The sequence below is a fragment of the Gouania willdenowi genome, chromosome 6, assembly GCF_900634775.1.
Source record: "Gouania willdenowi chromosome 6, fGouWil2.1, whole genome shotgun sequence".
In the NCBI taxonomy this organism is placed as follows: Eukaryota; Metazoa; Chordata; class Actinopteri; order Blenniiformes; family Gobiesocidae; genus Gouania; species Gouania willdenowi.
Window position 1 is genome coordinate 51,934,325 of NC_041049.1, and position 27,555 is coordinate 51,961,879.

The window sequence follows — 27,555 nt, forward strand, 5'->3', positions numbered from 1 at the left end:
TCCAGTAGTTTACTCCTTTATTTTAGTCATTTTTGGAAAGCTCCTTGATGGAAACTCACAGTGAAATGCTGTGTTTAGGACCTGAGATCCAATAATCAGCTTTGTATTGTTTTTTTTTTAAATTATTGTTTTGGAAGAAGGTGAAGTGAGAGACATGGAATACTGACACAAACCTAAAAAGCTCCAAACTGGATCAAACACACAATGACTGAACTGTTTCCACATAGCCCAAAACCATAGAGGGTTTTTACGGTGCGTCATCCCGGAAGTTGCCATTTTGGTGATAAGCAACACAAACTATTGTGAATTGTTGCGACAGATAAACCACAAAATGCGTTATAGATGCAAAGGCATACAGGGAAGGACTTGGTCTGCAGGAAAGGGCACCATATTTGGAAAAGTTATGCTTTATTAGTGGTGCAGATCCACACATGGTGTGTGATCAAGTCATCAACGACAGATGTGTCGTAAAGGCCAAAATAAGTAATGCAATAACGTTAAAAGTTAAGACCTTTTACCTGGAATACAATTTTAACTGTTGCTGCTGTAGCAGGTTAATAAATGTGATATTAAGTCAGTGCCAAGTGCAGTAACTTGATATGAATTATATTATCACACTAGAATATAAGTTAAGAGCCCCTGCTATCAACAATTGGCGTCGTAGATCCTGGTTTAGCTTCACTAACCACAAGCGCCTCCTTTCCTCTGATCATTTTTGGCATTGTTCTCCCTGATTTGGCGACTTCCGGGTTGTTGATGCGCTGTAAAAACCTTCTATAGAGAAAATAATAGTGAAGAGTTTCCCAGCTATTTCTGTCTGTCTAAAATATTGGAAAAGCTTGTTTTTATTGTAGCTGTGTGGGCTTTTATTGCCTACTGTTTAATTGTCTTTGTGTGGAGAGGAACATTAAAAGAGTTCAAGGTGATACACGAAAAAAGTCACCGAAAAATGAGCATTTTTTTTTTTGTCAAAAAGCAAAAACTTTCAATTAAAGGGACTGGTTCACTGTGGCATTAATGCTTCTATTTTTAATAGTAAACAGAAGCAATCGCAGAAGTTTAGAACAAACTTTGAAAACTAAAAGATTTTAACAGCAGGGCACCTGAGACAATAAGCATTGTGACACACACTTGGTACCAAAGTGTAAATCCACCATCACAGTTTCTTCAGGTTTTATATTTGAGGCAGCATGTCAGATTGCTGCTCCACAAACTGATGTTTTAACACTGAATTCAACTTTCAAGAAACAGATCTTTCCAAACAAACAGAACTCATTTCTGCCTCAAAATGAACAAATTAAAGAAATCCAACAAACGCAGTTGGCAGTTGAAATGTATCACTATTCTTCTAAATCATTTTTAGTGGATTGTTCATCACAGATAAAGGGCAGATGTTGGACGTTGCTTTGCTGCATCAAAAAGGGGAAGAACAGAAAAACCACAAGTCCCACAGCCACCGTGCAGTGAGGCTTTATTAACTACTGTCTGCTTTCCACTCCAGTTCCTTTAGTCAAACAACTAATCCAAAGGTGAAAAGGCAGAGATTTAAGATCATATTGAAAAGAGAAAAGTTTGGGGAAATACTAAACTAAAGAAAAGGATAAACAGTCCAGTGGAGTGTGTCTAAGCGCCTTGTGTGTGTCAGACAGGTCAGAGTTTGGGCTTTTGGATTGCTCATGGGCACTTTTCAGAGGTTGATTGGTCAGTTAATTTTGATACATCCCAAACAGCTAAAGGGAGGACATTCTCATTGGATCACACGTACATTTATATTTACTCCATCATCTGCGTTTACATCAGGTGAGGATTGTGCTGCCTTTCATTTCCTATCTTCTCCTGTAGCGGATAAGGCCATAAACCACAGCGAGGAGGGCCACTAGTGCAGCTCCGCCATAAAGCAGCAGCTGGAGGTCCAGTGCTGACTCTGTGTGCTCTGGGACCTCCTCTACTGGAGCCTCTGCTGGACCCTCTGCTGGGGCCTCTGCTGGGGCCTCTGCTGGGGCCTCTGCTGGAGGATCAATAGGGGCCTCTGCAGCAGCTGTGACTAAAGATGCACTCAGCGTTTCATTTGGTTCTGCTACAGTCTCTGGTCCTGACTTTGATTCCTCGGCCTGTTGAGGGACTATAACTGGCTCCTCCTCCTCCTTCAGTTCAATAGCTGTTTCTGATGCTACTCCAAGCTCTTCTGGCGCTGTTGGCTCTTCTGCTGTCTCTGCAGGCACTTGATCTGCAGCAGCAGCAGCAGCTGGTTCTGGCTCAGGCTCTGTTTTTACAGCAGGAACAGACAAAGGAGGAGCCAGCTCAGCCAGCTCTACCTCTGAGGCAGCAGGAAGCAGCTCTGGCTCTGAGGAGACGAGGGAAGGCTCTGCAGAAACGCTGACAGGAGTCTCTAACACACCTGGTTCTTCTAAGGAAATCAGGGACATTGGAGGTGTGGACACAGACACAGACAGGTCTTGTGCTGGAACAGGAGGCGTCTGGTCCCTGAACTCCTCCCTGAGCTCTGCCAGCTCGCTCTCCGTTCCCAAAACGCTCATCATGCTTTCTTCATTGCCTCCACCTTCCTCCAGTAGCTCCGCATCCTCGCGCTCCACGTGGACAATGTCTGAGTTGGACGAGTTGTTCTCACTGCGTTCCTCGGCCAAAGCCACGCCCTCGATGCTGTCCAGGCTCTTGACGTCTTCGGGGTCCATCGCAGCGACCTGTGCCCAGGACTCGTGTCCGGCCAAAGACACAGGAAAGCTTTCAGTCTGCCAGGAACTCTGCTCGCTGCCGTTATCTCCGGTGCAGAGCAGTGAGGATGGAGGACTCAGCTGGTCAGGATGTTGCTCCCCGGACAGGATGTAGATGTCGTTACTGTCCTCTGCAATGGTCTCACCTCGCTCCTCTTCACTCACCAGACTGAAGACCTCAGCCTGTATTTGACAGAGAGAGAAACAAACATTAGTTTGTTTCTAAAAATAGGAACTTCAACCAATCTGTACTGATGCTTTCAGACAGCATCAATGATAAATTATTAAGTACATTTACACCACATGCACAAGTATGAATGATTGCTGCAAATACTCCAAGTGTTATATTCAACTACTTTGAATATCAATATCGGTCCGAAAACGAATATGGGATTTTATCACACTGCATCTAAAATCTCCAATATATATTATATTTATTCAATTGTAGAATATTGTAGATATTATGTTGAAGGTTAAAATGCATGTAACCAATTGGTTAATATTACATGGGTCAGTGTTTCTCATGTTGCTGACTATTGTCCTCTGAGTAACATCACTTGTTCAAGCCTTTTCTAACGTTCCACACTACAAAATAAGTCAAAAGTATGTATGATTCAATATCGTATCGTATCGATATCTGTATGGGCCAATACGCAAGGCTGCAATATCGGTATCGTATCGAAAGTGAAAAAGTTGTATCGGGACATCCCTAGTTCAAACATTTCTTTCACATCTTAAATAAACCAATGGTTTATTTAAACCAATGGTTTATTTAAGATGTGGGTGTAGGCAAGGCACTACACCCACATTGCCTAGTATGAATGTAGTGTGTGAGTGAGTGTCGGTGGTGGTCGGAAAGGGCCGATGGCGCACTGTGGCATTCTCGCTTCTGTCAGTCTGCCCCAGGGCAGCTGTGGCGACAATAGTAGCTTACCACCACTAAGTGTGGAGTGAAAGAATAATGCCTTAATTCTGTAAAGCGCTTTGAGTGTCTATGATAAAGCGCTATATGAAATCCAATGCATTATTATTATTATTATTATTATTATTATTATTAATAAATGTAGAAACATGTTTGTTTTTTACCTTGCATGTTTAATTGGTTTTATAGGAATCTCTTAAGTATTTTAAATGACTCACTTTCCATATCTTTTTGTTGCTTTGAATTTGTCTTTTTGTGAATATGACACATGAAGCACGCATTTAATGTTGGTATAAAATCCAGGCCCCACTGAAAGTATAAAACAGTGTCCTCTGCTAAAATAATCACCAGGAATTGTCCTTTCATGCCCTCTAGTGACGAAACATATGCAGGACAAGAGCAACCAGTTAGAGTATGTAACAAAGTGGGGATGAATAATAGAGGTGAGCGTGCCTGAACAAGACATTTGTACTTTCCGTTAAACTTGGTTGAGAAAGCAAATAACATTTTATTTTAAATAATTAAACTTCCTAAAAAGTGCTTGAGAGAGAAGCCTATGCTTCAAACATTGATTATAGAATGAATACCACCATACTTCTCATCAAATTAATGTGCAAAGCATTCAGTAACAGATACAGCCAACAGTGTTGTGCTTTATGATAAATATATATATATATATTTTTACATTATGTAAAATCTCTCTGAAGCCGGATTGAACACTGATGTATTTTAAATGTTACCCAGTATACTAAGCAAGAAGGCTTTTAAAATATGTATGAATCAGATCCAGTCAACAACAATCTGACCCAGTGGCTCAAAAGTCATCTTTGTAAACAACAGTAGCATCTTTTTAAATCCATACAGTAATAGGTAGTAGGGCTGGGATGAGACTCTTTTATTCCACGATTATCACGATACTTTAGCGATGAATTCTGATTCATTATTGAAATTCAATCGTAACGAATCACGATTATGATTTGAAATTCCTTTTTTCCATATCTCCAAAAAAAGTTGAATTACACACTTCTAGAAACAATATCTAAGTCATAGTTAATAAAAAACCATGCACATCACAAGTCCGTCAGTCGCTCTGACATTTACTTCAACTGCACAAAAAAAAAGAAAAAAAAATTACCTTTAAAAAACGTATTATTTGGAGAAATATTGATTTTCGATACCATTACCGGACCCCTATACAAATGCAAGAAAGCACCGACTTCGCCCAGCCAATAGGCTTCGACTTCCTGTAGTGGGCCACTGTCAAGCAAAGTGAATGCGCGTGCACCATCATGGAGGAGCGCTCCGAAACTCCAGTTACCCATTCCATGATTGCCAACGTATAAAGCTTCTACTAAAAAAGAAAAGTCTAGGTACAAAGCTTGTGGATAAACGTCTTCATGACCACAACAGGATTTATCTTGAAGCTGCTTATCAAAGGGGGAGGGACTTGCTGCTTTTAAAAGAACTCTGAACGAACCAGGATTTGACGACATTTCTCATGGACAGGTAATAAACATGTTGTAATCAAAAGTTAAGGCACTCTAACAATAAATATGTAGATTTTGTAGTTATGCGACTTTGCAATGCGCGTGCACAAACGTAGAGGCGTAGCTTCTGGTAAAATTGGCAGAGGCAGGGGAGGAAGTAGAGCTGTTGAGGGCGGGACATCGAGACGTTTCTTTAATGTATCTATCCCCAGTGTTTTTGTCTCTACTGAATACAGTTTTAGTTCAAGTTGGATTTGACATGAGCCTGTCTTTTGTTTTTTGTTTTATGCGTCACATGAATGTGGCCTGACTCAATGATGATACGCCATCTGCAGAGGTGGAACAGAACACATCAACAGAAACCAGGACGTGAGATTTAGTTTAGTTTGTAAGTAACCTATTCCTAAATTAAAATAAAAGCGCATGTAAAGACTAAACTATACCTAAACTACTATGACTACTGTTTCAATGCTGCTCCATTACATGAAGGTTACTCTGCTTACAAAGACACACAGTGTCAGGCACTGCAACTGAATACAGCTGGAAAGAGATTAAATCAGCGTAATCCAACATTTGCTTTATTATAAGCTGATTTTCATGTGGACAGGCACGAGTGAGACAGGAAATCCTCTCCTCTCTCCTACAAAGAACAACCTTCAATCAGCTGAACTCAACATGTGAACTTCAACAAATGTCACTTAGAGTCCCAAACATTCACCATGACCCTTTACCAATTCAACTAATAACTTTTGGCTTGAAAGTAAAGGCAGTACAACAACTTTAGCTTTACTTCACAGAATTTGGCCATCAGAGAGTTATACATTTCAAAATGTTCCAGGTAGGGGGGGGGATATGCCCCCGAAGCCTCCTATAACACTCACGCCGGTGGCGTTCGCTCGTGATCAACGCAATCCCCCTACACCAGGAGGGGCAAACTCCAGTCGTCAAGGGCCTGATTCCAGAGACTTTTAGATGTCTTCCTGCTCCAACACACCTGGTTGAAACCAATGTGTTGTCATCATGATAACAAGCCATTCATTTGATTCAGGTGTGTTGGAGCAGGGACACATCGAAAAGTCTCAAGAATCCAGCCCTCAAAGACTGGAGTTCACCACCCCTGCCCGTGAGAAATTCAAGTTGAGAACCCTGAAGCATGTTTATTTTCTCTCATTGGGTTACATGGAGTATCATGAAAACTAAAAACAAATACCAATGTCATCTTGAATCAAATCAAAACTATACACCAACTCCACATAGTTTCATTAATTAACTTATAACAATGCAGTCGTGCGTGTAATAAAGGCAGTTTTACTGGATTCGCACTGTTAGCTGCTACGTTCATAGGTTGTACACCAACCCTGATCTATTCCCAGGATTAACATATACAATGGTAAATGGACTTGATTTATATAGCGCTTTATAACCACTCTAAAGCAGTCCCAAAGCGCTTTACATATCAGTTCATTCACCCAATCACTCTCACATTCACACACCAATGGGACAGGACTGCCATGCAAGGCGCTAGTCGACCACTGGGAGCAACTTAGGCTTCAGTGTCTTGCCCAAGGACACTTCGACACATAGTCAGGTACTGGGATCGAACCCCCAACCTCTCGATCAGAAGACGACCCACTACCACCTGAGCCACGGTCGCCCACAATAAATTCAATCAACAGTTAACTCCATGGAAATAGTTACAATACTTGTATTCAATGTTTAAAGGTTTAACTTGCAGCAACAAACAGCCCCAGTTCCAATCCCTTTCTTCAGAAACGTTTCTGCACATTTTGTTCAATGTTAAGGAATTCAGGGCATAACTGCTATGTAGCATTGTACTAAAGACATGCATTGATAGAAAACACCTACCTGGTCACACTGTTTAATCGGTATATGTGGCCTTGGGTATTTGTCTTCTCTAACGTCCTTGAGCTGTGTCAACGCTGGAGAAACTCGACACTAACTGCCGTTGCTGTTGTCAGGTTCACGTTCTCCGCCCTTGCCTCGAGACACACTAAAACACCCACACCTGTCTGTCAAGAAGCCAACATCACTGCTCTAATCCCAACCACAATCTGAACTACTCGCATGCAGCCTGTGTGTCACTGACATGTATATGCTATATCCACATGGAAGTGTTACTAAAGAGTCAACATGTTACTGGTAACTAAAGCAACAACAGTCACGTATCTACATCCTGAAACCAGGGGGCATTCATTTTTCTGGGATTGATATCAATCGTTGTGATGTATCATCGATTAGCATAGCATGCACTCAGCCAATAATGATGGGGTGGAAACATTTAACCATGTACATGTCCACAGTATTGTTGACTATCAAAATACTAGTCCTTTTATTGTTTGTTTTTCAGTCACATAATAGACAACAGTGGAATGCATTTTGAATGAATGTAATATAAAAGCAAAAACACACCCACAACAGGAACATTTTTAAGTGATCAATGTTCAGGAAACACACAATGCTACGCTAGCTGAACTTGCACAGCCTAGAAATACTTTGCATGAAACTTTGCCTTTTTTGAGCCCAAACTGTGAAACCAAACATTCATACTTGAATTCAACCCGGGTGGAAACAGCACCTGGACATCACCCTGCATGCTTTACCTGACAATGTCAAAGGCACCAGTTCTTTTTTCTTTATTTTTCAACCTTTTGTTAAGTGAATTACCATTTTTTAATGTGATTGTTGATCACAGTGATCATATTAACACTGCCTATTGGACTGTTTATTGTCCAAATGTTTGTTGTTCAGTGCTCAGAATTAAATAAATGTTTGGAAATGCCACACATTGATTTTACTGGTCATTTGTTTCACTGAGGAGATACCTTGATGGTCAGCAGTGTTCAGCTGGTCGTCTGTCTGTAGTATTTCAGCTAATTACTTGGTCCGGTATGCAGAGGATGTTTGCAGGCAGTTATAAATGCACTTGTTATTTTTTAAAAGCAATGTTTTGATCTTGTAGATTATTCTGTGCCTAAATCAAACTGTTTTTCAAAACACCTTATGTGATAGACTAGTCTATCATTTCATCTGAAAATCTTATATAGAATTGTGCACAACGTAGGCTATAGGGACCATACTAACTCACTGTTCTAAAGATCTAACACTCTAAAACTTGATGACTTGATAAAAATTAAATCTTTGTTATTAATACACAAGGCCAGAAATAACCACCTTCCAATAAACATTCAACAAAAGTTTGCTAATAGAGAGGGGAGACACTACTTCAGGGGATCACTTAATCTGAAGGTAAAGTATGCTCGTACTACCCTGAAGAGTCAATGTATCACAAGAAATGGTGTCAACCTATGGAACACTTTAGATGAAAACCTGAAAGTGCTACTTGTCAGCAGATATTTAAAATACATTATAAGAGAAGTCTTTTGGTGAAATATGCAAATGCCATTAGTAATATTTGGATCTAACATAAATGCTATATCATAAACACCAATATAACATATGTATAAATGTGTGTAGATTGTGATCATACTGTGTAATGTCAAAATGTTTGTTATGATCAATGAATATGAATATGGGGTAGGCAGCTATAAGCTTTCTTGCTTCAGCCTAATCCTTTTGAACTTTCATTATACCATCTAATGATGTATCTTGCGTTTTGTAAAAATTATGAATGTGAATTGCTCAAATAAACTAAACTAGTCAACAAAGAAAATCGTGGGTTAGCAACATCCCCACTCTTAGCTAATATAAAAAAAGATCAATTTAGTCACTTTCTAAGGGTCACACACTGTGAAAAGGTCAGAGTTGCTGACTGAAAAAAAGAAATTGTTAAAAACGTTAATGGGAGGAATGGAACTGTTTGTGCCGAGACAACAGTAAAACAATGCCTGCCTACAAACTAGAGAGTTTTAGTCCTCATTGATCTGGTTACACTGCTATGTTTTCAGACCAACAAATGTGGGAAATCCAACTTTACAACTGAGATTATCAATTCTAATGAGTCTTAAAAGTTTACTTCGTTAATCTAGAAAAACCACTCGTGCAGGGATGTCGGAATCATTTTTAGAAAAACTCTTTGGATTTCTTTTTCCAAAGAAAAATGTGTCATTTTAACAGTAGTGTGCCCTACTTTATAAAACTCGGCCAAGGTTCAAGAATTTAGTTCGAGATTTGAACCTTAACTACAGTATAATAATCTGGCGCACTGGATTTGGTGTAAAGTATAAGACAGCTACGTTACCCCTTGGTTAAAGTCCATGTAAAGCAGAAATAAATTTGTGTTATGAGTTTGTCACACCACAGAAACATGTGCCATTGACCACTGAACCAAATTTGAAAGAAGAAAAAATTGCTAAGTATGTAAAATTAGGAAAAACAAGCACTTCTCTCTGCTCTAAAATGCTGGGGGCGTGTTAGTTAGAGGCGCTGGAACCACGCCGACTTGCGTAAAGAGCGCCGTCTTCGTGTATTGTAGGAGGACGCGTATTCTTGTCTATGAGAGGAGGTAACCTACCGTAACAATGGAAGCTAGCACTAGCACCGTAATCAGACAGACGTAGCCCTACCTGTTTGAGCCATCAAAGCCAGAAACTGACTCCTAAAAAACCTGACTGCGCGTCGAGGCAATGCGGAACGTAAGCGCTATGATTGGTCCACTGAAACCTCAGCCCCGGTCACTGCCTTTTCCACTCAACATTGCCTTGTTTCAATTTTTTGCGGAGCAATACAAAATCTGTTTCTACAGTGGATTGAGTTAAAGAGAGAACCGAGACGGACTAAAAGGGCCAGTTTTATTATTTCTTTTCACGGCTGCAGCACACATGAAGCACCGCCAAACAGAGTCAATCACGAACAGAAGGCTGGTTAGCTGACTGGTTAGCTGCAAATTGTCTTAAGAGATGCCATCCGGGACTCGAGAGCGAGCAGGAAAACCCCTGAAGCTAATGTGCTGAATGTATTTATACTCTTTTCACATTTTCAGGAATACATTTATGACCTATTTATAGCAGAACTAAGTAACTTGTGCTTAGCGCTCCCCCTAAAGGTCGCTTTTGGTTATGTCACTGTCGTAAAAACTCTGAAAATGGATGGATGGATATTTCTGTGTGTGTGCTGCCTGATGGAGCGTTGGGTTGAGAGTGTGTGCGCGTGCCTGCTGCGCAACCACACGAACAGTCATCATGGCGCCACGATGACAGTGTGTGTAATTGCTGTCTGCTGCTGCTGAGCTGTCACTGCATAGAGTTGCTCCGATTCCTGGACAAAGGTCTTCTCTGCTTATTTTTGCTGGCTCTGGTATGATATAAGTTTGAAAAAAGTGAATTTGTAGACAACCGTGTGCAGCCACGGGGCTGGTCATAATCTAGCATTAGTTTGTATTGGGCTGCCGTAAAGCAGTACGTCTTGCCACCGGGTCGGGGGCAGGAAAGTTGCAAGTGCGGCTTTCTGGCCAGAGACCGCAGGGGGTGATGAAAACCCCCCAATCACCACATAAACACTTGTATTACCCTCACAGGGACTACCAGAAGGATTTATTAAGGCAAAAAAGTTACTTAGTTCTGCTTTAATGTGTTTCGCTCCTAAAAACAGCTGGGTTAGCCAAGACTTTGGGGACAAGGATTTTAGCAGATTAACGGGAGTTATTTTTGGGTCTTTTTCGACTGCATCACCTTTTAGTGTAGTCTCGTGCTAATGCAGTGACACAGAGGCACATGTACAAACCCCGAGAGCCGGAGGGAGAGAGAGAGCTTACATAACAGGAGGGAGCGCTGCAGTGGTATTGTACAAGGTGAAGCATGATGTTCACTGACAGACTCAGACTGGGACCTTCACAGCAGCTTAAAATAACATCACTTTCTCTGCATTTCAAACAGTCCATGAAATGAAAAGAATGCTTATTTTCTACCAGTCACAGCTGTGTGACCAACTAAATATTGATCACTAATTTGTGAAATAAGTTGGGATGTAACGATTCGCTCAACTCCTGATACGATTCGATTCACAATACTGGGTTCACAATACGATTCTCTCACGATTTTTTTTACAAAATGGGACTGTAGACAAATGATGATTGAAAAATATTCCTTTATTTTTTTTGGGAAAAAAAAACTACAAAATACTGTACTATTTTCCTTTTATTTGTCATTTTCAAAAGAATTCCTTGATAAACTATTCAAAACAATGCAATTTAACTAAAAATAAATCTTGAATAAAATAAATAAAGGAATAATACAAATGAAGAAGAAGCCTATTAATTTAAATTCTGGTTCTATATATTTGTGCCTTAACAATTGGACTTTAAAAAAAAAACAAAAAAAAACCCGTCTGCACTGTATTTACGTCAGATATTTGTTTGGACCAGCAGAAGGAGCTGGTAACCCAGTGGTTGGTTGGGATGCAGCTATTCTGTGCAGTGAAGAAGAGATGCTATGCTAGCAGACAGAGCTAATAGAAAAATGTGACTTTTACAGATATTCACGTAATATTACAGATATTCTTTCAGTGCTAAAGGGGTAAGGAATCATTTATGAACATCTTTAAGAGTAGAATGCGGCCAGAAAAAGTAGCAGTAGTAGCAGATTCCGCCCGCTGCCTCAGCATTTGGACAAGAGAAGGATAAATATATGTAGCGCCCTCTGCTGTTAAAAAAGTTACTGCGATTCAATTTTCAGAAAATCGATATGAACCGTGATACCTATGAATTGATTTTTAACTGCCTTACGATTAATCGTTACATCCCTAGAAATAAGAAATTAAACAATAGGTTTATTTTTCTTTTTTTTTTTTATTAAATCATTGATCAACTGGTTTTTTGATGCATTTAAATACGTTCATAATCTCAGATAAACTCAAGCAGGAAAATATTTTGCTTTTTATTTTTTTCTCCAAATGTCCATGTACTGTATGTTAAATAATCAGTGCAGTTTTTTTTTTTTACTCTTTGCCAAGAGCTTAGGTTCAACTGTCAACGTGCCACTTCAAACCACAAGCTTCATATTGCATCACACTTGCAGTCAGTGCAATCTGTGAAAGCTGACATGCACACGAGTCGTCAGCCTCAGTTTTTATGGTGGACGGGTCAACTGTGACACGTGAGAGCTTGCAGACTAGCTCTTGCATCATGTAGCCCCCCCCCCCCCCCCCCCACCCCACCCCACCCGGCCTACCAATGGTTTTGTTCGTGCTCAGTGAAGTGTTACCACATTAGGGTCATAACAAGACTCATTGTGTCCTGATGTAGCAGACAATGGCGTTATTAGGGGCATTCAGATCTTTAATTCATCACTTCATACAGTCATTAAAAACTGCACGGAACAAAAATAATCCCGACTTTGAAAACAAGACTTGCTTCTTGTAATTTTGGCACATTTTTTTAACATTATTTCATCTTTACTTGCTCGGCCCGAAATGTGAGTACAATACATTTACTTAAACAATAACTTATTTGTCAATAAAAAAAGAAAAAGACCAGTTTAGCTTCCAAACCTTTACTTATGTTGTCTTGCTCAGAAAATCTACACACATCTATACCAGGAGTGCAGCTTCATCATAATAAAAAAAGAATCTTACCCAACTCTAGTTGAAGTCATAAACACGTCTGGTCTGAGTTAAAGCTCAATGGAGTCCAAAGGACGAGTGTATAGTTAAAATGTTACGCGTGGCCACAGAGAGCCTGTTGTTAAACTCACGCAGATTTCACAGAGTCCGTCCTTTTCACTCTCTCATCTCTCCCTCCTCCCCTCCAACCTTATTCCCTACCCATCATGTTCCCTCCCTCCCTCCCTCCCTCCCTCCACCATTATTCTCCTCTCTCTATTAATGACCATTCCCATCATCTGTTCATCCCTTATGACATAAATCAGAGCAAGAATGTGGCTTTGTTTAGACCCAGTGTTGCAGCTGTGTACACTTTACATTGCGTGACGCCTTGCAGAGCATCATGATCATGAAGTAATGGCGGCCAGAGCAATATTACTAACCCTGTGGTATGACGTCATTTGAGTTATTGCATATATCCATTCAAAAGACATGAGTTTTTTTACAATATCATAAAAGCATCTAAATATAAACAATAACAGAGGCTGCCACGCAATAATCTATAGACACAAAAAATTATGTAAAAGGTTAAAAATATATTTACTTGCACACATTCAGAAAATAAAAAAAAACTGAAACTGGAAACGAGCCGTTTTCAGATTACTAAACATGTATGGCGTAAGAGTGACTCCATGTGAGGTTGCCCCCTGAATTTAAATGGGGTCACTTGAAATGTCTAGCAATTGATTAAAAATAATAATTTTTTAATTACATTTTTGTTGTTATTATTCCTTTTCAAATTAAAACATCACACAATCTCAAACAACTGTATTCTATATTTTCACTTCCTCAAATATGAATAATCTAGTTTAAAATAAATACAGTATTAAATTAAATAATGAAAATCACATTTTTGTAAAAAAAAAATGTTTGATTATTATTCCTTTTCAAAATAAAACACCACACACAATCTCAAACAACTGTATTCAAATATAAATCTAGTTTTAAAAAAATCAGTATAAAAATAAAATTGAATAGTTAATTAAAAAATGAACTAATAATGAAAATCAAAATTATGGTTTTGTAATTTAAAAAAAAGAAATATTATTCCCTTTCAAATTAAAACACCACACACCATCTCAAACTAATGTATTTAAATATAAATGTAGTTAAAAACAAAAACAGTATAAAAATTAAATTAAATAGTTAACTAAATAATTAACTAATAATGAAAATCAAAGTTATATTTTGTAATTATTATTCTGTTTCAAAATAAAACACCACACACAATCTCAAACAGCTGTATTCTATATTTTCACTTTCTTAAATATAAATCTAGTTAAAAAAAAAACTATAAAAATACAATTAAATAATTAATTAAATCATCAATAATAATAATTTTTTTTTTTTTTTTTTAAATCATTATTCTTTTTTAAAGTAAAACACCACACACAATATCAAACAACTGTATTCAATACTTTCACGTTCTCAAATATAAATCGAGTTTTAAAAAAAACAACAGAGCTGGCACATCTCATCACTATAGTGCTACTCGTGATACTATAACAAACACGATTAAAAACTAATAAAAAAACAAAAAAGTCTCTGTGGTCGCCAGAAATTTGTGATATCAAAGTAGGGTCATGACCCTAAAAAGGTCTGGAACCACAGGTTGTAACACAAAGAGCAGCAATATCAGGTCTATGACTTATTTATCAGCTGCTCACAGGTGTATAAATGACAGCTCACTGTTTCCCTCTACTGGACAAAAATAAACCTGCATGTGTCCTACACAGTGCATTCACTCGCTATCCACTTCTTTTTGAAATCCCAAGATCTGTCAAATTAGCATATAATTTATCCAGCAAATAAGAACTGTATGTACTCACCCATCCTCTATTCTGGATTATAAAGTCACTTTTATCTTCTTCTAAATAACGCAGCCCCAGATGCAACAGAGACGTGACGGAGTGGCCTTTGCCTAACAAAGCTTGAAGAAGCACCAATGGCACCAACACCTTGTGTGGAGGAAAAAGACAAAAATAATAATTAAATATATAGTTCTCAATGAATTTGTTTATTAACCCACAGCTGATTTACTTTGTTCCAGCCGTCCTGTGTGTGCGTGGACAGCTCCACAGCTGCGTCTCTGAACCCTTCGTACTCCAGGGTTCTGAAAATAGAAGGAGTGACTAAATGAAATCATTGACTAAGTCGTTATTCGTTATTACTGATCGGTGCTACTGATGTTTTTCCTCAAATCTATGGCTGAACATTTTTTTGCTTGTTCAGACACAAACGTTGAGCTTTGAGCTGATAATGTGCTGGGATTCTCTTTGTGGATGCTAATAAATGTGAGATGTTTTATGACAAGGTTTACAAACACTTTCAAATGTCTTTGAGCTTAAACTTTACATCATTTTAAAAATTCATTTTATCCATAAGAATTCAATGATTGTATGATCTAACGGATTAAAGGAACCAGGGTTAGGGTAAATTATAATTGTAATCGTGTAATTGATCATTAATTAATTTGTAACTATAATTGAAAACATCTGTTGCTGTTGTAATCATTATTGAATTGTAATTGATTTCAGATAAGTTACTTTGTAATTGGCATGGAAATTCTATAAAAACTACAATTTAATTAAAACACAAAACTGAGGAACCATGTTAGAGTTATATGGCTTACACACATATGAAGTTAACAATTATTAAAATATGTTTCATATCAAGTTTTCCCACTACATTCCAGTTCTCTTGAGTATCTCAGTATCATTTTATTTTATTTTATTTTTTAAGAAACAAAGACATTAATATTTTGATAAATAAAGGAAGCCTAACAATTAAACCAAAGGATGAAAAACTAATTAGATAATAGATAATATTTTTTAGTGTATTTTGCAGCTGATTTAAGACATGGGTGAAAACTGACCCGTTATCATAAGAAATGCTAACAGAAAGCTAACACAAGAGGAAGGTCTCGTTTTATGGGCTTATTTATTAAAAACTCAGTAATTGAATTTCAACTTTAGTAATTGAGGAAGTAATTGTGACTGACTTTCAGTGGAAAAATAATCATTGTAATTTCAGTTGTAAGTGTAAAAAAAATCACCGACCGTAATCATAATTGAGTTGTAACTGAACATGGATAATTGAAGATGTAATAATTGTAATTGAAAAATGTAATTGACCCCAACCCTGAAAGGAACCGTGCTGTGTCTTTTTTCTAGATCCTTGAATCAAACATCGCCAACTCACTGTGAGTGAAGTTTGTCTATGGCAGCCGTTACGTATGAGTCCAGCTCTTTGGCCACTCTGTCCCCGATCACAGCCAGGCAGTCTTCAATGGAGCTCTCTGGGTTGGTTGGCCTGAACACCAGGGACGCGTGACGGTCAAAGCCTGCGCTTGAGTGAGCTGTGCCAACCAGAGGAGAGACAAAAGAGTGTCAGACGTGCAGATTTTTAGGGTTTAGATCTCAAAAACTCACATGACTGGGGGGTGAAAAATAACCCCACACATTTACAAAGACAGGCTAAACCTTTTTCATTTCCGATATGATACCAATATTGCAGCCTTGCGTATCGGCCGATACAGATATTGATCTGAAATCAGCATGAATCATACATACTTTTATATTTATTTATTTTTGAATTTTTTTTCCCCTCTCTTTTCTTTAATAAAAACATAAGAATAACTTATTTTGTAGAGTGGAATGTTAGAAAAGGTTTGATCAAGTGATGTCACTCAAACAGAGAACAATGGTCAACAACTGTAGTTATGAGAAAAACTGACCCATTTATTATTGACAAATTGGTTACATCATTTTAAACCTTCAACATAATATCTACAGTATTCTACAATTGAATAAAATTTAAAAAAATTAAAATCGGAAAATTGAGAAATTTGAATCGGGTATTCGTTTCCAGGCTAATATCGGACTGATATCCGATATCGAATCGGGACACCCCTACTAAAACACATTCTTTACACCTCTGATAACATGTACTAGACTAGACATATTTAACCTCCAATAGCACAGAAACTGCAACTAAATGATTGAAAACACAAAGGAAGGACTCAAATGTTACTTTATAATTTCATATTAGATACTTTTTAACTAAAGTCCTAGATATTATAAAATGTTCAGGCATGACTTACCGGCTGTCATTTCATCTTCCAGTTGTCTCAGCTCCTCCTCTATCTGCTCCTTTATCATGGTGGCCCGTTCCCTGTCTACCTGGGCATCTTCTATAGTGGAGAAAAGAAACAAATATGTGTTTGTCCAATGTATATGTATGTTCATCATTCATACAAACAATACAATAACCATCACACAGGGCTTTAGAATGCTCTGCTAAACATGATGTTTGTCTTTGAAATTCTGAAAAGGTATTTGTTCACCTTGTGTGAAAATAGAGCTTGGACATCTGCACTGTATGAATAACAAACAATAATGATAAAAGAAATGACATGCATGAAATGTAAGCAGTGTTTTCTTATCCTTTTTTTAAAAATACATATTTATTTATTAATCCAAGAAGAGCTCAAAGTAGAACTGCCTTTTTTCAGCATTAGAATAAACCATTTGGGGTGGTCTAGGTCAGTGGTTCCCAAACTGGGGTACGTGTACCCCTAGAGGAACATGAGCACATTGCAGGCGGTACTTGGACAGATTTAACAAATTATTAAAAACTGTTGGGAAATGTTCCTAGTTCCTTTATAGGCTTTTTTTTATAGCAATTTCACCACAAACTACCAGTAATACTGCTCAATAAATGACTATATTTTCTTGTAATTTATTTAAAAAGAATTATTTTGTCACACTTCTGGCAATAGGAGACAAAAATTAGCAACATTTTACAAAGGAGACCCTATTTATTTACTATTGAAGTAATCACATAAGTTGCATGATATATCATTTTTAAATAATTTACACTTTGCAGTTTGTACACATTGTTTTGAATTTGTAGATTAAGCCTTAGGAAACCAATGTTTGAGATACATTTAGGGGTTTATGAGAGCCCGCTGTTCCACATAGTATATGACATTATGGAGACGGCACTTATGATATGAAGAGGGGTTACACATGATTTGACAAAAATGCAACGGGGGTACATGGGACTAAAAGGATTGGGGACCACTGGACTAGGTTCCTTCTTTTTTTTTTTTTTTTTTTATTTTGACTGAATTCCGTTGGAGGCGTGCCAGGGAGGGTTAACTGGGATGATAAATTGATTATGAACAGGGATTCACCAAAGAGTTTAAATATTAATAATGTCTTTAGAATTTCAGGAAGGAACCATTTATATCTTCCAATTTCAAGAGTTCTACACTGAAATGATGATAAAAATCACACTGTAATATTTTTTAAAAGGTTAGACCAGGGGTGTCAAATACGGAGCAGTTTGGTCTCAAGTGGGCCACAGATTTTCTGTTGGAAAACGAGCAATTTCAACATTATTGTGCTCTTGTTTGCACTTCCACGGATACATAGAATAGAAAATGTGTAAGAAAAAATTACCATATTCAAGCAATAAGTGATATCAGTCCCGACTAGATTTTGTGACCAATTTCTATTTAAATAAGGGAAATGTTATGTAATAATTTCAGAAAAAATTAAGGATTTTAAGAATTTTGAGTTTTTTCAAAACATTAAAAATGACTGCAATCATGCAATATAATTACCGGGAGCGTTAAATTTCATTTACACAATGATTCATGTTTTTTTAATTTTTTATTTGTCTTGCGGGCTAAATTGGACGCTTCAAAGGGCTGGTTTTGCCCCCGGGCCATGAGTTTGATACATGTGGCTTAGACATCACAAATTGTACACTCAGCCCAATAACTCTATTTTTGAAGCTTATGCTGAGGAGATAAAGGTGTCCTGTCATCATATTCAACACATTTTTCACCAGAATATCTGTATCTGTAAATAAGCCTGATCCACAAGATGTTAGAAATCATGTAGTCAATAAACCCAGTGAACAGGAAGTCAAGGGACTGTAAACTAACTCCTCCAGAGGTTGGGCTTTATGTGTGTGTTTTTTCTCTGCTAGGTGTTGTTTCAGCAGTCAGTCACAAAGCTAGTCTGACTTCTATTCTGCTTTGGCCCATTGTTGTGCAAGTAATCCTGCTGTGATTAAACGTGACAGGCGCTGTCAGAAGTTGGACCGGGTCGAGCGGAAAGCAGGGATCAGCCACTTGTCTGCCCTCCTCCTCCCACTTTAGGAATCCGAACAACAAAAAGGGACAGGAAATGAAAAAAAACTTCCTTTCTACATTTCAATAAACAAAAAAAAAAACCCAAAAAAATATAAAGAAGATCATTTTAACCGGCCAACCGAGATTACTTCAAGAAAAGATTTAATACTCCCATTATATCCATTTTGTACAATACTCGACTTGTTTCAAACTCCAACTTAGTCACCAATCATCGTAATACCAACTATTTACAAATGTCTGTCTTTTTTAGAGCTTTTCACTTATGGACCAAATTGCATTGGGACCTCAAGACAAGTAAACATTACGCATACTTAAAAATCATATTTTCAACAATCTTAAAATGTATTTTAATGTATTTGTTGGTGTCATGAAAATGTGTCTTGATGTACCTTTTATTTGTAATGTTCCTGTATTTTTAACTGACTTTATTTTTTTTTTATGTTCTTACATGTACTAGAATACGTATATATTTAATACTTTATTGCATTCATTAACAAACAAAATGTCATTTTGACAGACAACCGTCATCAAAAGTACACTGCATTTAAAGAAATAAAATAAAACAGATCAAACAAAAAAAAAACCAAAAAAGCAAAAAACACCTTTTTGTCACATCCTTTGATGAAATTATGTAATCGTGTAGTCTACTTAGAGCTAATTTTATTCACTTTTTGCAAGTTATCTCTAAAGTTATTTTATTATCATCTAAAGTTTGCGCTACTGTTTTCAACCAAACATTTATTTTGGGTGAGATTTATTGTTTCCATGTCCTTATCACCTGCTTCATGGCTGCGACACACAAAACATTAAAAAAGTGGGATATCTGCCTTGTTTATTATTAATAATAAATGTATTCTGCAAATGTTTTGAGGTTTTGATTTAGTTCAAAGATATTTAGATATGTACTAGAATCTTGATTTTCTTTTTTAAGGACCCCAGGACGATTAGCCACCACCACAGTGGAAGCTAATGGGGAACCAATGAACAAAATATACAAAGAAACACGAGATGATGTACAATACACAGAGCCTATCATAACATCCCAATCTACTATTTATAAGTCATGGTGAAGTCTTACGAATGTCGGAGAGTTCTAAACTGAGCAGCTAAACAGGTGGCTGCCTGCCTTCCTTCACACCCCAAATATTCAGCGTGCGTTCAAGACTGCACAACACTTACTGCTTCTGAGAATGTTCATCACTGTGTGGGCTGTGGATAAACATAAACAAATATAAATATATGTTTTTGGGCTTACCTACACAGCGACCGACAGGCAGCATTTGCAGGTAGTTGAGCACTACGTATTTGGTTTCATAATAGAAGGCCTCAGGCACAGAGGTAGGGATGGAGGCAGAGGGGGAAGTGGTGGTGGCCGAGGTAGCCATTCAACAGACGTGTGTCAGACTCTCAGGCACATTAATTCTTACAGTCGAAGTTGGACGTCACACCTGAGGAGCAGAGATGGTAGACAGTGTTGTTGTTAGGAACTGCAGCAACAGACCCCAAATGATATTATTTTAATTCAATATATCATTACCATATAGTTAAAAAAAAAATGGTCAAAACTTGTTTTTTTCTGTTTGAACAACAAATAAAGTTGAAACCTTATTGTTTGATTCATAAGGACATGAATCCAACAATAAAAACTGTGGCTGTGTTCTCAAACTAAGTTTGACATCAAAACGAGTATGTAGTGCGTTCACATTAGATAGTACGAAAATATTAACTATGCGAGAAATACCCGGATGTATATTATATCGGGACATTTCTTAAGTATGCACGATGGGCGCACTAGTCATACTCAACCACCCAATGATACATTGTCAACAGAATGTAAAATTGTCCCGGGACTGGTGTCACGGTCTGAGTTTACCTTCATACTTAGATTCTCATGTACATGTACCCGTGCTGGATTAGCCATGCACAGAGATTGTTGTACTGATTTAAAAAAAATGCTTAAAACATCACATCAGTCGACCATCGATAAAAAAAAATAAATATGATTGTCATGATCAGATTTATATGAATACCACAGATTATGATTGTAAAACTACATTAGGTTAACTGATATTTATTGCAATGTATATTATAATCATGTTTTTTGGAGAATAAACTATTCGTATGGAGATTGCTGCATGAGACACTATTACTTACTCAAGTTGTTGATTGTCACTGCTATACTAAGCTTGCCATGGGAACTTAATGAAAGGAACAATACACGTCTTTAACACATCTTAAAATGTATATTCCAACATGTGCTTTTTTTTTATCCAAACAGAATACATTACATTGAATAAATTATAAAACACATTGCTTTGAAATTGAATTTTCAATCTCAGCACAGCGGAAGTACCAAAACTCCCAGCGGAACTAGTAAAAATTCATTTTCCGGTTGTGCGCATGCTCATAATCGATCTCAGTATGAGGTAAACTCAGACAGTGGTACCGGTTTCAAGTTAAAAATCAAACATCCCCTTTTCAAAATAAAAGCATCTCTTCTAGCTTCAATTAGTTTTTTTGTTAAATACGTCTCTTGTTTAGAAGTTAACCGGATGTTTTGTAAAGAAAACAGCATAATTATGGATCTCTGTGAGTTTTATGGATCAAATGAGCACATGTTGATATTTGACTTTGTCAATTTCTCACTTAAAACATTTTCAGAACTTTCAAAGATATTTAGCCTCAGTGTGATTCAGGTTTTAGTAGTTGTAGGTTTGAAATGCATCTTGGGAAACAGTCCGTCATCCTAATCATACTTATATTTATTTATCATAGTATATAGTAGACAGTATATACTCACTGAGTTTGTAGTGTATAGTACAGTGTGTCATTTCAAACACAGCCTATAATTACTTCTATAACTTCATGCATTAATCTTAACTAATAAGGTTACATTGTTTTTATGCTACAACGTCTTATCTACAGTGTGGCCAAAAATAAAATTTTAAAAAAGAACATGTTCAAATTAGTCTTCGTGGTATAAGTGTATTAGTGAGTTGTGTTGTTAGATAAGTGTACGTATGTTACTAATGTTTGTCAAATCTCTGAATTATTTTAGATGCAGAACGATCCATTTCAGGGTATAAATGTGGCTTAAAGTACAAATTTAACAATAGTAGAGATGCATAAAAAACACATAAAATAAATAAGTACAATTGGATATGACACACAAATATATATTTAAATTAAAATCATTATATTGCATCATTCCTCCTATAAAACAAGAGTGCCATCATGTCAAATGTTGCAAACCTAATTAATTGAAGCACTACATACATACAATGTGAATTTAATAACTTTGCATCGTGATGTAGTGAAGTCACGCAGCAGCGTAGCCATGGCAACCCAAACTATTGAGCTCTCTGAAGGCACACATTTGATAATAATGCAATATTTAGAAAAGAGGACGTTTCACAAATAGACTTACAGCGTCACTGCCAGACTGGAATGTCAAATGATTGTTAAAAACAGTTTGCACACACAGTGTAAGTGGGTCAATGTCGTACAAGGATTTTTTTTCACCACATATTTCATAAAATGGGCATCATTGGACAGAGTTTGCATGGATATTAAGATGGAAATAACAGCATAGCCACACATGCTGAGGAATAGTTGACTTTTGTATGAAGTAAAGATTGACAATGACTCGAGATTTACAGTATATCTGCTAAATGTTTTAATGTTTTAGTGTCAATATTAAGTTTTTCTGCAACAAGCAGTGGCTGAAATAACAGGTCATTTCTTTTATATAATTTTAAAAGAAGACGTAACATTTTTTAAAAAAATAACAGCAAAGAATAACAACAGGTTTCATGTATTCTGGTTTTTGTTATTTTGCAGAAATGCTGTACTTGAATTAACTCAACAGTAGCATAACCAACTTAGCATCTGCTTTGATTCAGCCCACTGGATTAAATTTAGAGGGTCCAGCTCTGATAGTGGGGTCTCTTCCCCTGATCAGGGGTCTGCAATCTTTACTCTACAAGGATCCATTTAACCTCATCTCACTTGGATTAAAGTCCTCCTGGAGCCAAAAAAATACCTTCTCAATGAAGACAATACAGTGTAATAAATTATATATACAGTTCAAATTATATAGAATAATGTTTGATTTATATTGATCATGTAAATGGCAACTTATAAACAGTTTAAAACAAAATAAACTGACATCAAGAAATAAAACAGTTTCTTGCATCTTCAAATTCTTACGCATCTCACTTTACATGAACACAATGTTATGTAAAAATGTTTTTTTTTTTTAGTTAATGTATTTGGAAGGTTACAAAAAGTAAGACATGATCATGTGATCAACACATGCTAATTGCTGATGTATTGCCACACATAAAACGTGCATATTTAACCGGCACATTGGTGGTTAAATGAATCTGTTTCCACACAATTAAAATCTCTATTTTCTTCTAGAATAGTGTTTTTGTTGGTTTAGTTTCTTACCAGGGATTTAAAACTTAAGGTTAGCCACAGGTGCAGGAAAGTTGATGGTCTGTAGATCTTGCAGGAGGTGAAGTAGGAAAATGGCAGTCATTGCACAACGTGATTTATTTCAGGTTAACAAATTGTTATATCATTATTTTATTTGCCATTAATCATTAATAGTCTCTGTAAAAAAAAACAAAAAACTCTATTTTAATAGTTTTTTAAGCTATAGGGAGCCATTGCAAAAGAGTCAAAGGGCCACATTAGGCCCCAGAGCCACAGGTTGCAGACTTCTGCCCTGGGAGAACCACAGCTGAACATCTGGCCTGGCATTATAGTCCATCAGTTCTGGTCCCTCCATTCTGATTCTGATGAGCGTGTACGCTGAGCTCAGCACGCTCTCAGTGAAGGACTCGTTATGACTGGCTCCAGGAGCACATTGGTGTTTATTCTCGGCGCATTCACTGTTGCAATACCCGCAGCAAAGTTGCGTGAGCGCGAAGCGAGAGAAAGGTGCACTCTGTGGGACGTGAAGAAGCGCTCCATCACAAAACTAAAACCATTTTGGTCAAAGTGTCGAGCCCTGAAAGGAAGTTTGTTTTACTTTTTACTGAAGTACATTTAGTAGCATGTACTTTTTTAATTTTTCTCAAGTAAGGGAGCAACTTCAATATTTTCACCTCAGTAACGTTTTTATTCAAGTATTTATACTTTTACTTGAGTACTGAAGACTAGTACTTTTGCCACCTCTACAAATAGGGCAGAAAGTACATTTAAATTTAGAATCTATCTATTTATCTATAATGCAAGGAATCTATGTCTGTCTGTGGCTCAAATATCTCTGCGGTTCAGGGACAGAGAGCTGAGACTTTCAACATGGCTGCTGCTTGGTTCAACGGTGGGGAACGTTGGATTTGTTTGGACGCCCCATCCCCATGGGAGCGAACAATTTTAAGAACTGATGTTGACAGGTCGTCATGGTAACTCAGGATAAGTTAGAACAGCTCACTGTTGACTTCCTGTGAAGTGTCTTGCGATAACACGTGCTATGAATTGGAGCTATACAAATAAAGATCGATTAATCAGCGAAGAAAAAATAAATTAAGAACAAGAATCAACAGAAAAAAGTTCATTTGTAGTTCTAACTCTCTCTCTCCCAGCAGGCTACATGCCAGCCTATATTACAGCGCTAATCTTTAAATATTTAAACTTAATCTTAAATATATACATACTTCCTACTGGCACTGCACTAGTAATTTTAAAGATGTTTTTGAAACAGAAGTCAGGGCCGGACAGTCGCAAAACACGGTATTTTGACAGAATAAATTACAGATAAGTAATGTTTTTGTTTTATGAAAATACAAAGTGAGTACATATATAGGAGAGGTACTACATATATGGTATCTTTTTATGCATTTAAACCTTTTTTTTAACTGAAAGAAATGCAGTTGGACAGGAAATGTAGCTTCAAGCCATTGACCGAGGTGCTTGAAATGGTAGTGATAGAAATACCTGAACACAACTGCTCAAAGGGGTTTCCTCATACTCTTATTATCTTTAACCCTCCTATTATCCTGAAATATTACGAACACATTTTACTTAACAGCTAAAACAGCTTGGGGTCCCCAGAGGAACACCAATGTGTGCAATGTGTGTTCAGCACACTGAAAAAACTCATATTTAGAGCTGGGCCGTTTTGCCTAAACAAATCTCTGATTTTTAAAGAGAAATTCAAATTTTTTTTCTCCTATTCACTTAAAAATGACTGCAGACATCAGATATATTGTCAAAAGTAGGGGTGGGAACCTCTGGGTACCTCACGATACAATACGCGATACAAAGCTCACGATAACGATTATCTCATGATATGACGATACTGCGATTATCGATATATTGGTCAGAAATCAATCTACGATAATCTATGACATAACAAAAAAAAAAAAAAAGATTAAGTGAAAAAATACAATTTTTATTTATATCTCTGAAAGACAATAAATTGAAAAAGTGTCCTATGAACAGTGACACTATTTTAGTGCAACATTTCTGTAAATAAGTGTCAACATACCAACGTAAACAAATAAGTATCTCCAATAGTGCTTTCTGTAAACAAAAAATAGGTACTTTCTTACCAGTGACACCATTATAGTGCAATATTCCAGTAAACAATATATTGGTTCCTTCAACAAACAGTGACAACATTTCTGTGAATATGCACCTGTACATTTTAGTGAAAAATCAGAAAAGGTTTTAAAAAAATAAATACATTTTTTTTTTTTTTAAAAACTCGAAAAAAAAAAAAAATTCTATACTTAGCGGGACCATATCGGTAATCGATCGCGCGGAAAAATATCGAGATATATCGCCGTGTCGAGATATCATCACACAAAGGTACAACTTTATTGCTGTGATTGTCCTCAAGAGTTAAAATACATAAAACAATCCCAAAATAAAAAGTAAATGAGGCTCTGTCATTCAACAATTTCAAGCTTTAACCCAGGTTTAAGCAAAAGTGTAACAGCTACTTCACAGTAGCTTCAATTTTCTGATTAAGAAATCAGATAATTACATATTTTATAACATATCACATTACAATTAAATAATAAACTCTTCGCTTAGCATCTCAGCATAGTGTGAATTGAAACTGAAACATGTCTGTGACACACAGTCTACTCAAAGGGTAAACACATATAAACAAAGAGGGGGCGGGCTCACATCGCGCTACGGTAACGCACAAGGACGGAACACAAAAAAGTCCGAAAAACTGTGGTGGAAAAAAAAAAATTTAAATTAGATTTACATTTTTTTTTTTCTCAGAAAACTGTATTTTTTTTTTTAAAACTCGAATTTGCAAAATAAAAATCGGTTTCATCGGCAAATTTGATCAATCGATTAAATCTTTTTTTTTTTTTTGCCCAGCCCTATGAATATTATTATATCAACTATTGTTTTTTGATTGATAAACATTGAATGAGGTCAAATTGACCCCACGAATAATAGAAGAGTTAAGACAGATTTCAAAACACTAATCAATTATTTTCCTCACCTTTCCAACTCAATTATTTGATTATTCTAAAAAATAAAAGACTCATCATTCACTACATCAAACTGAAGCTTTACTACAAATCCAATTCAGTGTAAATACAATTCATTAATATCAGATCTGTGGGACTATACTGGGAGCACTGGGACAATGCCACAGGATGTGCATCACTATGTCACTTACATAACGCACGTGGCGAACAGAAAGGTCATCCGGATCTGTTCAGAAGCACGAGACTGTTTAGCAACACGTTATTAGTGGAACTTTTAGTGCTTTAGCTTAACTTCACTATTAGCCTGATGACTATGTATGTTAAAGATAAGCTGACACCAGTAATGAAGGAAGAAAAAGTGACATAAAGTCCACCAGGTTGTACTGGGATATATTAGTCCAAACACTTCCGAGTCGCCAACTATCAAAATAAAAGCTCTTGTGAAATTGTGGATTTTAATATTTACATTTAAAGCCCTTAATTGTTACGTGATCATTAACAGCAATATGCAACACAAATAGGCCGATTATCATAAAATCTAATAAAAATCTTGTTGTAGTATACAATGGACATTAATTAGCTTTACATAAATAACTGAAATGAAACACCACCAATCCAACAATATGTTTCAGCTTGGTTATTAAATAACTCAATGTTTTAGATACATAACTGTGCAGTAATGAACAATATAGTTACAGGTGTGTTACAACAGCCAACACACCTCCGGCTGCTGAGCTCACATGGAAGCTATTGTTTAACAAGCTTTGCGTTTAAAATGTTTGCAAAAAATAAGAAAAACTTCCTTTCCATATTAGTTTGGGGTAATGAATGTTTTCCGTCCTCTTACCGTCCTTGAGCAGAGGCACCCGGGTGTAGTAGACACAAAGCCTGAGGAGGGGGAATGTGCGACACAGTATCTGGTTGGAGGACCACCGCTGGTAGGCAGCAAGCAGCAGATAGCAGCACACTACGGTACACTGTGTGCTTTGGACACAGCACGGGACCCTGAACGCACCACGGCTACACTTCCTTTACCCTTCAAAATAAGGGAGTTACGTATGACGTTCAAATCATGCCCAAATCTCACAAACACACAAAACATGTTGTACTCACGCAACGGTTCAAAAAAAAAAAAAAAAGACAAACAAAAGTTGCTTCAATCCGTATCAATGACTACCTTTTTTTTCAGTTAAAAAAAAAAAAAAAA

The 27,555-nt window shown here is 36.9% G+C and overlaps 1 protein-coding gene across 1 annotated transcript; it reads right to left on the minus strand.

The window, feature by feature from the left end:
* Positions 1 to 27,333, minus strand: bcl2l13 (BCL2 like 13). Its single transcript, XM_028450689.1, has 7 exons — positions 27,196 to 27,333; positions 20,138 to 20,330; positions 16,819 to 16,908; positions 15,918 to 16,074; positions 14,757 to 14,829; positions 14,546 to 14,674; positions 1 to 2,915 (listed from the first exon to the last, which is right to left on the minus strand). Exons 2-7 carry the CDS (start codon positions 20,265 to 20,267, stop codon positions 1,827 to 1,829), a joined length of 1,668 nt encoding a protein of 555 aa, XP_028306490.1. The 5' UTR covers positions 20,268 to 20,330; positions 27,196 to 27,333; the 3' UTR covers positions 1 to 1,826.
* Positions 27,334 to 27,555: the final 222 nt, after the last annotated feature.